The following is a 12,798-nucleotide window of genomic DNA, read 5'->3' as shown; positions in this document are numbered from 1 at the left end:
TCTGATGGAGGAACCACTCACTGACCTACCAATTCATGGAGGGGATGGCTGTCTAGTATTAAAAATGTACACAGATGAGGCTTGAATAGGGCGCCAGTCACACATGTATGTGTAATGAACTGTGTCAGTATCATTGGGATCTTCTGCATTCTGCTAGTGCATTGGTAATGTGACCTGATGTTGGTAAGGCTGGTTTCTTTTTCTGTGTAGTCTGAGCTACACCCCTTCTCAGTATTCGCTCGTAGTGCTGCTCTCCCTCCATAATTGGTTGTTGTGTAGATAGCCAAGACCAAAGATGTCAACCTGGGAGAGCTCTTCTGACGCGTTTCCGGCAACCTAGATGCCCTTAAACATAGCATTGATTAAGGACGTCTAGCACACCGGAAATTCGCCATATTTTTCTGTCGGTACGGAAAGTATTCAGACCCCTTTAAATTTTTCACTCTTTGTTTCATTGCAGCCATTTGGTAAATTCTAAAAAGTTCATTTTTTTTTCTCATTAAAGTACACTCTGCACCCTATCTTGACTAAAAAAAAACAGAAATGTAGAAATTTTTGCAAATTTATTACAAAAGAAAAACTGAAATATCAAATGGTCATGAGTATTCAGACCCTTTGCTCAGACACTCATATTTAAGTCACATGCTGTCCATTTCCTTGTGATCCTCTTTGAGATGGTTCTACTCCTTCATTGGAGTCCAGCTGTGTTTAATTAAACTGATAGGACTTGATTTGGAAAGGCACACACCTGTCTATATAAGACCTCACAGCTCACAGTGCATGTCAGACCAAATGAGAATCAAGAGCTCAAAGGAACTGCACAAGGAGCTCAGAGGCAGAATTGTGGCAAGGCACAGATCTGGCCAAGGTTACAAAAGAATTTCTGCATTACTCAAGATTCCTAAGAGCACAGTGGCCTCCATAGTCCTTAAATGGAAGAAGTTTGAGACCACCAGAAGTCTTTCTAGAACTGGCCGTCCAGCCAAACTGAGCAATCGTGGGAGAAGAGCCTTGGTGAGAGAGGTAAAGAAGAACCCCAAGCTCACTGGGATTGCAATTGAAGGAAACATGAATGCGGCCAAGTACAGAGATATCCTGGATGAAAACCTCTTCCAGAGTGCTCTGGACCTCAGACTTGGCCGAAGGTTCACCTTCCCACAAGACAATGACCCTAAGCACACAGCTAAAATAATGAAGGAGTGGCTTCAGAACAACTCTGTGACCATTCTTGACTGGCCAAGCCAGAGCCCTGACCTAAACCCAGTTGAGCATCTCTGGAGAGACCTGAAAATGGCTGTTCCCAACATTCACCATTCAACCTGATGGAACTGGAGAGGATCTGCAAGGAATAATGGCAGAGGATCCCGAAATCCAGGTGTGAAAAACTTGTTGCATCATTCCCAAGAAGACTCATGGCTGTACTAGCTCAAAAGAGTGCTTCTCCTCAATACTGAGTGAAGGGTTTGAATTCTTACGACCATGTGATATTTCAGTTTTTCTTTTGTAATAAATTTGCAAAAATTTCTACATTTCTGTTTTTTTTTTCAGTCAAGATGGTGTGCAGAGTGTACTTTAATGAGAAAAAAATGAACTTTTTAGAATTTACCAAATGGCTGCAATGAAACTAAGAGTGAAAAATTTAAAGGGGTCTGAATACTTTCCGTACCCACTGTATTTCAGGTTTTATGGTATAAAGAAATAAAATAGTGCTTTTATTTTACCTGTGTTAGTGCCTCTCTTTAAACTTTTGTAAACCATGAACTGTCAGGTAACTGTATTATACTGAGGTAAATGAAGCTCAATGGGGGGGAGCTCAGAAGGTCCCAGTATTTACTAAGTTTTATTTATACTTTGAAAAAGAAGAATCAAATAAAGTCTTTTTGATATATTTTTGCTATCCACTTTTCTATTTACCTCTGTTTCCAATAGACTTACGTCCTCTCTATTCAAACCAGCCTGAACAAATATTTTAGAACCCAGGAAATTATGCTATTTGTTATAAATGAACGTCTCGTATCCTGCAGAGCGAGGTTTCTTTCATTACAGTGAGATATTATAGTTCATGGGTGAGGTTAATTATGCCCCATGTTCCAGTCTTGATGGCACTTTCCTACAATGTATTCTGAAGATTTTAATTACCTGCTTGTCAATAGTTTCATCTGGATTTCAAACCCGACCTCTATAATTTAAACTGAATAAATGTGTTTAAAGCGTCACTTTTAGCTCTTTACTAACTATGGCCTATGCTTTTTTTAAAGGGCTTTTCATTTCTGCAGAGAAGAAAACTGCACGATGAAGATTGGAATGATTGTTTCTGGGAAAGAAGAAAATAGTACCATGGATATCAAAATGGACATGGATACGTTACATTATGTGCCTGGGCTCACGACACCTTACAATGATTTGCTCCCGAAACCTGAGCTTATTGATATTACAAAACTCCTAGGTGTCCAGGTGATACTAATCTTGGCTTACTGTTCCATTATCCTTCTGGGGGTAATAGGAAACACCCTTGTAATTTATGTTGTAATCAAGTTTAAGACTATGCGTACTGTCACCAACTATTTCATAGTCAATTTGGCAGTGGCTGACCTAATGGTGAACACTTTGTGTCTCCCGTTCACATTGGTTTACACTCTTTTGGATGAGTGGAAATTTGGAACAGTGTTGTGCCATTTAGTGACCTATGCGCAAGGCTTGGCGGTGCAAGTATCAACAGTTACTCTTATGGTAATTGCCCTTGACAGACATCGATGCATTGTGTACCATCTAGAGAGCAAAATTTCAACAACAATTTGCTTTATTATCATAGGCATGACTTGGGCTTGTAGTGCTGTACTTGCCAGTCCATTGGCAATTTTCAAAGAGTACTCCCTTATCATTTTTACACAAGATTTTCAGATTCAAGTGTGTGCAGAACGGTGGCCAGGAGGACATCTGAACTACAGCACAATATACAGCATTTCAATGTTGTTGATTCAATACATTCTACCCCTGGCCATAATTTCTTATGCTTACGTAAGAATATGGACCAAACTAAAGAACCATGTTAGTCCAGGGGGAGGTAATGACCACTATCACCAAAGACGGCGTAAGACAACCAAGATGTTAGTAGCTGTAGTAGTGGTGTTTGCAGTGTGCTGGCTGCCTTTTCATGCTTTTCAACTTGCAAGTGATATTGACAGTAAAGTCTTAGACTTGAATGAGTATAAATTCATTTATACAATATTTCATGTGATTGCAATGTGTTCTACGTTTGCCAATCCAATCCTTTATGGGTGGATGAATAACAATTACAGAACGGCTTTCATCACTACTTTTAAATGTGAACAGAGGATGGATTCTATACACCCTGAAGTTTCTGTAGCCTATCAAGCCAAGAAGAAACAGTTACAAGTCAAGGATGTTAATGGACCAGTCAACAACTGTCAGAACACTTGTACACAACCTACCAATGTGTAATGCTAGGACAAGCTAATGTCACATGAAAAACTTGGCTTCAGAAAGATAATATTAAAAGTCAGCAACGTCAATGCAGATATGGAATGAGAGCCGATACTAAATGATCATGGCACTGTCTTTGTTTTTCTTTGAAGAAAAAATCGTAACTGATTTAAGGGGGACACGAGCATAACAAATCATAATGTTGATGTTTTTAATCCAAATTTGCCCCTAATTTGTCTAAAAAAAACCCATGTTATTGATTTCCAAATCAAATTTTTCCATACTCTGTCATCTTGTAAAAAGGGTTTGTCAGGTTTTGCACTCAACTACCATTGAATGAAATTAAATAACATGTACCTGCACTTAAAAGAATTTCTAGGACTTAATAATTGGTCATCCACATGAGATCATTGGGAGTCTGACACCTTGCAAACCCAACGACTGAGTTGCCCACTTGACTTTTTACTTTTTCTGGTCAGCTTATCATAAAATCACGGACAGATAATATTTTTTTACGGACACATTGGACAACCATAATAAATTATTATGATTATAAGTGATACGTGTCTACAGCCCATAATTCTAATATAATGACATTAGCTGTATTCACTGTAAGCTGTATCTTGACTGTAATTATCATCATTTTAATCTGTATAAGTTTCTTCAGCTCCAAAAAAAATAATGGACGCCTTAAATTTGTTTTTACGGACATGGCAAAAAAAGTGCCCTATTTTTACGCACTGAATTTCTGGACGGTTGACAACCCTGCCCACCGATCAGCTGAAATTTGCAGTTTCCGTATATAAGTGATGCATGGGGCAGAACACAGCAGCCCAGTACATATCTTAGTGGCCGCTGCCAAATACTGTCTTTTGTTTCATTGGAATGAGAGATTATCAGCAGAACTTGGTAATTGACAATAATCAATGTACAGAGCTGATGTGTTCTGCCTTTATAGCACATATATCCCATATCTGGCCCTGCAAGAGCAGATTTCAGCTGATTGGTGCGAGTTCCAGGTATCAAACCCTCACTGATCTCAAATTGATGACATATTCTATGGAGAAGTCATCAATTGTTAAGCTTTGGACAACTCCATTAATGCCAAATGCTGCAAAAGCTCTTATTGAAAACGGGCAGAAAATTGGCTCAGCTGAAAGCTCTGTGATTCTTAGCTTAAATCAATCCAAGTTCATTATTATATACAATAATGCTGAAAGGACACTGTGCAGTGCACTGGATATTCAGCCATGGATGTTCTGAATTAGGACATCAATGTAGCGAGCATCATAATTGTGTATTTACATGGTGCAGAATTTATTTTTTTCCTGTGGTTTTCCTGTGATTAAGTCAATTGATCAGGAATCTGGAATTGAGATAAAACCGTGGGGAAAAAACATATTTCTGCTGCTATTTAGCATTCAGCCATTGTGCAGTTCTCTGCAACATTATTTTACACTGTGTGAATAAACCCGAAAGGCAATTTGTTTCAGCTTTTGTGCAAGCCAACGTGTTTTTTTTACTATTTCTATTTACCAATGTTCATATACTATATATACATGTACAAGTTGTATATTACAACAATTTATTATACTTCTACTGTATGTATAATATTGAATTATTTACATCTGTTTATGAATATCCTTTTTCATAACTGTGCATGTAGTACAATAGTGATTTATGAAGCAATCAATATACCTTGTATATTTTTATAACTTGGGATTTGTTATTTTATTGCTGTTGTAAATGGTACAGAATTCCTCTACTAATTCATCACTAAATTATGTATACTGATAAAACTGCTTGCATGAGTTGCCAAAGTTTGTAAACTGCAGTGCCAAAACCTCTTCAGTATATCTAGAGCTTAATGTATGCTGTTTTATGCGATTACCATAGTAAATATACTGAACTGCAGACATTGATGTTTTGTACATGAGCAGTCTAAGTATTAAGTCTGAATTATTCATTTGTACTAGATTTTTATTCCCAGTTGAGGTAACATACACTTTGGAAGCACAGAGTAATATGCCCTTCAAAAGACTTTCTCCATGGCAAATTTTAACAGATTAACATATAACTGAAAGCCAGTTCCTAAAAAGTGCATTAATAAACTATGGAAGATTAAACTAATTCATAAACGGTAATGGCTACTATGAGTCATAGTGACGCATTTATAAAAAAAAGAAAGAAAAAATATTTTATCATTTTCTTCCTGATACATATATTTTTTTCTTGCTTTACTATCAATAAGGCCCCTTGTAGGTCTGTTGCACTGCACATGGTCAATCATTTGGGGATTTTTATTAAACAGTAAATATATAACCGCATCTGTCTTTTATTTTTTCTGTTTATTTGCTTCATGATAAACTGAAATGCTTAACTCATCTTACATAAAAATGCTACAGTAAATATATACTTTACTTACTGCTTTCAAACTTTTTCTATATGGAAAAAAACAACTAGAAGTCTTTTTAAAATTGGCAATTTGACATTTAGAATTTCCTGACAACAATAGACCACAAAGGTCTAAAAACCTAAAGAGATGAACTGGAACATAAGTTGGTATGCATACAACTTGTAAGGGCATGTTCACACTGGCCGCTAAACAGACAAAACCCAAGACAAAAATAAATAAATAACAATCATGCATGAAAATAACATAGAGTACTTAGTTAACATAATTTTGATAAAAAAAGTAAAATACATCCCACCATGTCAAGGCGACCCTAACCTCCAGTATTAAAACCTTACCATATGTCAAATGACATAAATGTGAAAAAGGGCTGAGCAAGACCAAGACCCCGACTAATGGACACACAACCATGGGGAGCTATACAAATGTAATGTCCAGCTCAAAGACAAGGGAAGCCACAGCCTTATTTGCACAGAGTACAAAAACCTGAAAAAAAAAACTAAAAAAATGAACTGGAATATAAGTTGATATGCGTGCAATGTATAGGCACATGTTCACACTGGCCACTAAACAAAAAAAAACCAAGACAAAAACAAAATGAGTAGTGATGAGTGAGCACTAAAATGCTTGGGTACTCGTTGCTCGGGTCGAGCACATTGGAATACTCGGGTGCTCGACCCGAGCAACGAGCCCAATGTAAGTCTATGGGAAACTCAAGCATTTTTCAGGCGGCTCCCCCCAGCGGTCTGCAGAGGGCCTAAAAATTGCCCAAATCGATTGGAACAGTGCTCAAACGACTTGGGAACAGCATGGGGAAGACCCCTAGAAGCATCTCTAACTCCCAGATCACTGCTGTCAACAACATTGTCAGAGTATTACGCCACTTTTACGGACTCACAATAAAACATACAAAAACGAAACCAAAATGGATTTTCCTGGGAAATATGTTAAGGAACATGCTTTCCAGGGTAATGACTTTATATAAGGCAAAATAAATAACCCAAAACAAAAATGCTCCTCCACACCTTGGGCTATGTTCACACGTAGCGTTTTTGATGCATTTTTGCACTTTTGCATTTCTTTCAATCAAGACAATTGCATTCACCAGGAAATGTCATTTTAACATTTTACAACCTTATCTGGCCATGTGGTGTGTGACACATCATCAAACATATGCATACAGTGCTGAAAAGACATGGGAACAGCATGGGGAAGACCTCTGGAAGCATCTCTGACTCCCAGGTCACTGCCTAAAAGTGTGCCCATCTTAAGTGATCCTTGGCGCATGCGAAGATGCCTCCCGCCATGCACCTGTCATTGCAGACTTGCAACAATCACCGTCCACATCCTTGTCCCAGTGCAGCGTTCAGTTGTTCCTACTCCATTCTTTGGAATGCAAGTGCAAGTATGCAGCCAGCCACCCACCAACCCACAGGCTGCAATACTATACTGCCAAATTTTTGACAGCTGCTTGCACTTGAAATGTGGCCTTTTAGGCTCGTGGAGGTGGAAGCTGTCCACAATCTTATGGCAGCAGCGACCGGGTATCCATACTCGGTCCCCAGCCGCCACTATTTGTCCCGGTGTCGTCTCCGCCTTCCACAATCACGGGTCCCACAACATTACCCTTGCCCTCTCCAGTGCACTTACTGGGAAGGACCGCCTAACCACAAACACGTGGAGAGGTGAATGTGGCCAGGGACGGTACAGAGCCAGTCCACAGCTATTTTTGCTGAGTTGTATTTCACCACAGCCATATTCTTTAGCTTGGTGAAAGGACTTAGGAAACCATATCTACCCAGCTGTCGTTTCTCCCAGAAAGTCCTCTAAAGCTGCTTTTACTTGAAATGTGGCCTTTTAGGCTCGTGGAGATGGAAGCTTTTCATAACCTCTTGCCGGCGGCGACCGGGTGTCCATACTCGGTCCCCAGCCGCCACTGTTTCTCCAGGTATCGTCTCCGCCTTCCACAAGCACGGGTCCCACAACATTACCCGTGCCCTCCCCAGTGCACTTACTGGGAAGGACCACCTAACCACAAACACGTGGACAGGTGAATGCGGCCAGGGATGGTACGGAGCCAGTCCACAGATTTTTTTTCTGAGTTGTATTTCACCACAGCCATAGTCTTTAGCTCGGTGAAAGGACTGGCATAGAGGGAAACTGTATCTACTCTGGGTGTCATTTATTCTAGGAAGTCCTCTAAAGCAGCTTTTGCAGAAGCAATGCCAGCCCATCCAACATCAACTCGCACTTCTCGGTTGTGCTTTGACACACAAACATCTTTAATTGCGCATTTAATTTCATGACTACAGAGTTGGGCAATGGCCTGATCTGCAATCTGGTTTGAGAAATAACATGCATAAGCACGTCCGATCCACATTAAAAAAACAGCCATAGAGTGTCCGGGAACCTTCCCCCACACTTTTCTTAGGCAGGGCTGCTCTCGGCAGGGTTGGACGGACCCACCAGAAACTGGAGACTCCTCCTGTGGGCCCTGGCTTCTCCTTCAGGAGAGTTCATAGTGCCGAGATGAGGCCATGATGATGTTAGAGGCCACCATCTGCTTAGTTTTCTGTTACTTGGAATGCAAGCGCAAGTATGCAGACAGCCACCCACCCACAGGCTGCAATACTAAACTGCCAGATTTCTGGGCAGATGCTTGCACTTGAAATGTGGCCTTTTAGGATCGTGGAGGCGGAAGCTTTTCATAACCTCATGCCTCATGCCTTGTGTCCATACTCGGTCCCCAGCCGTCACTATTTCTCCAAGTGTTGTCTCCGCCTTCTACAAGCGCGGGTCCCCGAACATTACTGCTGGTACTTTTCTGTGGGAATTTGCTTGCCTCCTACCAGCCTGGAATATTTCCAATAAACTATGGTACGACGCATGGTATTAGCACTGCCCCCATTAACAGTAGCAAAGCCATCCCCAATTTCCTTCTCAGGAATTTTATTTGGTAGACTGAGTGGCTGCCCAAATACATTAGTTTCTCACAAAGGAGCTGAAGATAGAGTGGCAGTAGGTGCAAGTTTCCCTAGCTTGTTAGATATTAGAGGGTGAATGGCAGCACAATTTATCAGTGGTTAGCACTGAAGCCTGGGATCCTGGGTTCAAATCCCAGCAAGGACAACATCTGCAAGGACTTTGTATGTTCTCCCCACATTTGCGTGGGTTTCCACCTCAGTAAAAAGCAGCCATAGATTGTCCGGGAACCTTTCCACACACTTTTCTTAGCCAGGACTGCTTCTCTGCAGGGTTGGACGGTCCCACCAGAGAATCCTCTGGTGTGCCCTGGCTTCTACATCAGGAGAGATCATGATAGCGCTAACTTTGCAGCTGCTATAATGCTCTTGAGCAGGGGGGAGAAAGGTGAGCCCTCAGAATCAAATCCTCTGGTGGGCACAATGTTTTTCTATCTGAAACAGATTCTCAGTGGGAGTTGTATTTCACCACAGCCATATGCTTTAGCATGGTGAAAGTACTGGCGTAGAGGGAAACCGTATCTGCTCCGGCTGTCATTTCTCCGTCACCAGGTTCCGCCCATTGTCACACATAACTATGCCTGGCTGTATGTTCAGTGGTGAGAGCCACAGATGAAGCTGCTGTGTTACAGCTTTCAACAACTCTGCAGCGCTGGGCCGTTTGTCACCTAAGCTTTAAGCATGTTATCTTCAGCACAGCCTGTTGCCGCTTGGCCAAGGCAGTGCTGCAGTGCTTTCAGCTTGTGACTGATGTGGTCATATCGGAGATGGAGGAGGAGGTGCAGGAGCTGAACAATGTGATTACATTGAGATTACATTGGCGACTCTGTTTTTAAACTAAAGAAAGATCCTACTGTTTTTTTTTTTTACATTATTTTTTAAGGCAAATGCATTCACCAGGAAATGTCATTTTAACATTTTACAACGTTATCTGGCAATGTGGTGTGTGACACATCATCAGACACATCCTGTTTCATTGATGATGGAGGGACTCCGAAAGACACATAGAGCAGGGCCACAGTAACGAGTACGACATGTTCCCATTAGAAAGGAGAGAGTCTGCTATACAGTTATAGGGTATGCAGTGAGTCCAACGGCTGACCAAATTTAGGAAAAACCCCACTAAGAATTTAAAGACACATAAAGCAGGGCCACAGTAACCAGTACGACATGTTGCCATTAGAAAGAAGAGGGTCTGCTATACAGTTATAGGTTATGCAGTGAGTCCAACGGCTGACCAAATTTAGGAAAAACCCCACTAAGAATTTAAAGACACATAGAGCAGTGCCACAGTAATGACAAATTCCCATTAGAAAGGAGAGATTCTCCCATAGTGTTGGCCTATGCAGTGAATGCAAGAGCTGCCAAAAATTTGGAGGCACTTCAATGCCCCTTGGAAGAGACATGGAGGTCAGAGGGCTTCCTCAAAACAATGTTCCCATTATTAGGAAGTGGGTCTCCCAAAGTGTTGGCCTATGCAGTGAATGCAAGGGTTGCCAAAAATTTGAAGGCACTCCAATGCCCCTTGGAAAAGACGTGGAGGAGGGCCTCATAAAACAATGTTCTCATTAGAAAGGAGCGGGCCTCCTATGCTTGTAATGCCCATGCCCTAAGTGTATGGGCTGACTATCATTTACCTCTGGAGGGTATACATGAACATACTGTATAAAAAATTTTTTTACGGGCATCATAAACACCCTTTAAAAAAATTATGTGGGTGTTGCATCACGGACCATGGTCACCCTGGTGATATGGTGGTGGAGGATGAGGAGAAGGAGGAGGACAAGAGCAAATAGCCAAAATCAGAAAGCGTATACCCATGTCTGGGTGTGAAAAGGTGCATGGGAATACACCTCCCAAGAAAAGACACTGTATTTGAGTTTATGTTACGCTGCTATCATTCGGTGGTGTTGAGAAGCCGCGTCCAATCCAGCCCTTGTTCATTTTTATAAGAGTCAGCCTGTCAGCATTTTCAGTTGACAGGCAGATGCGCTTATCAGTTATAATTCCACCAGCGGCACTAAAATCCCGCTCTGATAAAACGCTGGCGGCAGGGCAGGCCAGGACCTCCAAGACATTGAGAGCCAGTTCATTCCACTTATCCTCCTTGGATATCCAATAATTACAAGTCACAGAGGAATCACGGAGGACGTTGGTACGGTTGGCAAGGTACTCCCTCAGCATCGTCCCAAACTTTGCACTCCTTGTGAGAGTACCCCGCGCCTCAGGGCCTGTGCGATGGGAGGGGCTGAGAAAACTCTCCCAGAACTTTGACAGTGTTCCCCTGCCTCTGCTGGATTGAAGTTGTGTCTCTCTTGCCTCTACTCCTTGGTTGCCCAACAAAGTGTGCCCTATGCCGCCAGCGTTTTCAGATGGGATTTTTTTTAATAGTTCCGCAACAAGGGCCTTCTGGTACAGCCCCATTTTTGTAGACCTGACCGCCTCAGAAATAAGAGATATAAAGTTCTCCTTGTAGCGTGGGTCTAGAAGTGTCACCAACTAGTAATGACTGTCACCCAAAATTTTGAGAACGCGAAGGTCATGGGAAAGGCAGCGTAACATAAACTCAGCCATGCATGCCAGACTACTAACAGGCAAGACTTCCGTGTCCTCACCAAGAGGATGAATGACTATGCTCTTCTCCTCCTTCACTCTATCCTCTGGCCATCCACGCTGAACAGATGGTATGACAACTGTGCAGATAGTACCGTCTATAGCGCATGAAACTAGCTCCTGTCCTTCCTCCTCCTCCTCCTCTTCCTCATTGCCATTCAATCCACGTTGGGATGAGATGAGGCTGGGCTGTGTGCAATCACCCTGTATGGTTCCTTGCTCCATCTCATCGTGCTCCGCATGCAATGCATCCTCTTTGATTGTGAGCAATCCGTGGTTAGGTGGACTTTCCCAGTAACTGCGTTGTTGAGGGCACGGCTAATGTTTTGGGACACGTGCTTGTGTCATGCTGGGATGGCACACCGGGAGAAATAGTGGCGGCTGGGGACCGAGTACCGAGGGATGGCCGCCACCATCAGGTTGCGGAATGCTTCCATTTCCATGAGCCTAAAAGGCAACATTTCGAGTGCAAGCAGTCGTGAAATGTGAGATTATAGTAGTGTGGCGTTAGCTGCATATTTGCGCTTGCGTTCCAAGGACTGGGGTTTGGACAACTGAACGCTGTGCTGGGACAAGGACATGGACGTGCTTCTGATGCTGCTACTTGAGAGTGCGCAATGACAGGTGCAGGGCAGGAGGCATCTTTGTATGCACCATGGACAGGGGATTGGCTTGCATGCACAACAGCGGAAGAAGCAATGGTGCCACCTGCAGACACTGTTCCTGGACCCTGGGGTTCGGCTCACAAAGTTGGGTGCTTTGCTGCCATGTGCCTGATCATGCTGGTGGTGGTCAGGCTGGTCGTTTTGCCATCCCTGCTGATGCTGGCCTGACAGGTGGTGCAAATGGCCTTTTTGGGATTATCGGCAGAGTCTTTAAAAAACAACCAGACTCGGGAAGACCTAACAGTTGTACTGGTAACTTCCTTTGTGTTGGTATTACGGGGAACGGTTGCCTGCCCTCTGTCTGCGGCCACCACACTGCTTCTACCTGCCTGTTGGGGTGCTCTGCCTCCCTCCCCCTGTGTGCTGCTGTCCTCGCTCTGCATGTCCTCCTGCCAGGTTGGGTCAGTTACTATATCATCCACCACCTCGTCTTCCACTTCCGCAATCTGGTCCTCCTCCTGACTTTCTGGCAATTGTGTCTCATCATCATCCACCTCTTGTGACACTTTCCCACCGTCGCTTTCGTGTGACCGTGGCTGCTAAAATATTTGGGCATCGCTACACGCAATCTCCTCTTGCCCCGCTTCAAGTGGACCGGGCAAGAGGCCCGAATTTATAAATAGAAAAGTGAACAGCTCTTCAGAGTGTCCAAGTGTGGGATCAGTTGTCTCCGGGCACTCAG

General features: G+C 42.8%; 1 protein-coding gene across 6 annotated transcripts in view; it reads left to right on the top strand.

The window, feature by feature from the left end:
- Window positions 1-5,732, top strand: part of NPY2R (neuropeptide Y receptor Y2) — a 96,542-nt gene extending 90,810 nt beyond the window's left edge. For all 6 annotated transcript variants that reach the window (XM_073645059.1, XM_073645049.1, XM_073645040.1 and 3 more), the window contains one exon: window positions 2,259-5,732. In XM_073645059.1, coding sequence (XP_073501160.1) covers window positions 2,259-3,462 — 1,204 coding nt within the window. In that variant the 3' untranslated portion in view covers window positions 3,463-5,732. The remainder of the gene's footprint in view (window positions 1-2,258) is intronic.
- The last annotated feature ends 7,066 nt before the right edge of the window (window positions 5,733-12,798 follow it).

Source organism: Phyllobates terribilis, unplaced genomic scaffold, assembly GCF_046119375.1.
Source record: "Phyllobates terribilis strain yellow unplaced genomic scaffold, ASM4611937v1 Scaffold_1__5_contigs__length_1240528914, whole genome shotgun sequence".
NCBI lineage: Eukaryota > Metazoa > Chordata > Amphibia > Anura > Dendrobatidae > Phyllobates > Phyllobates terribilis.
Note: the sequence above shows the minus strand (reverse complement) of the source record. Positions and strands in the feature narration are given on the sequence as shown.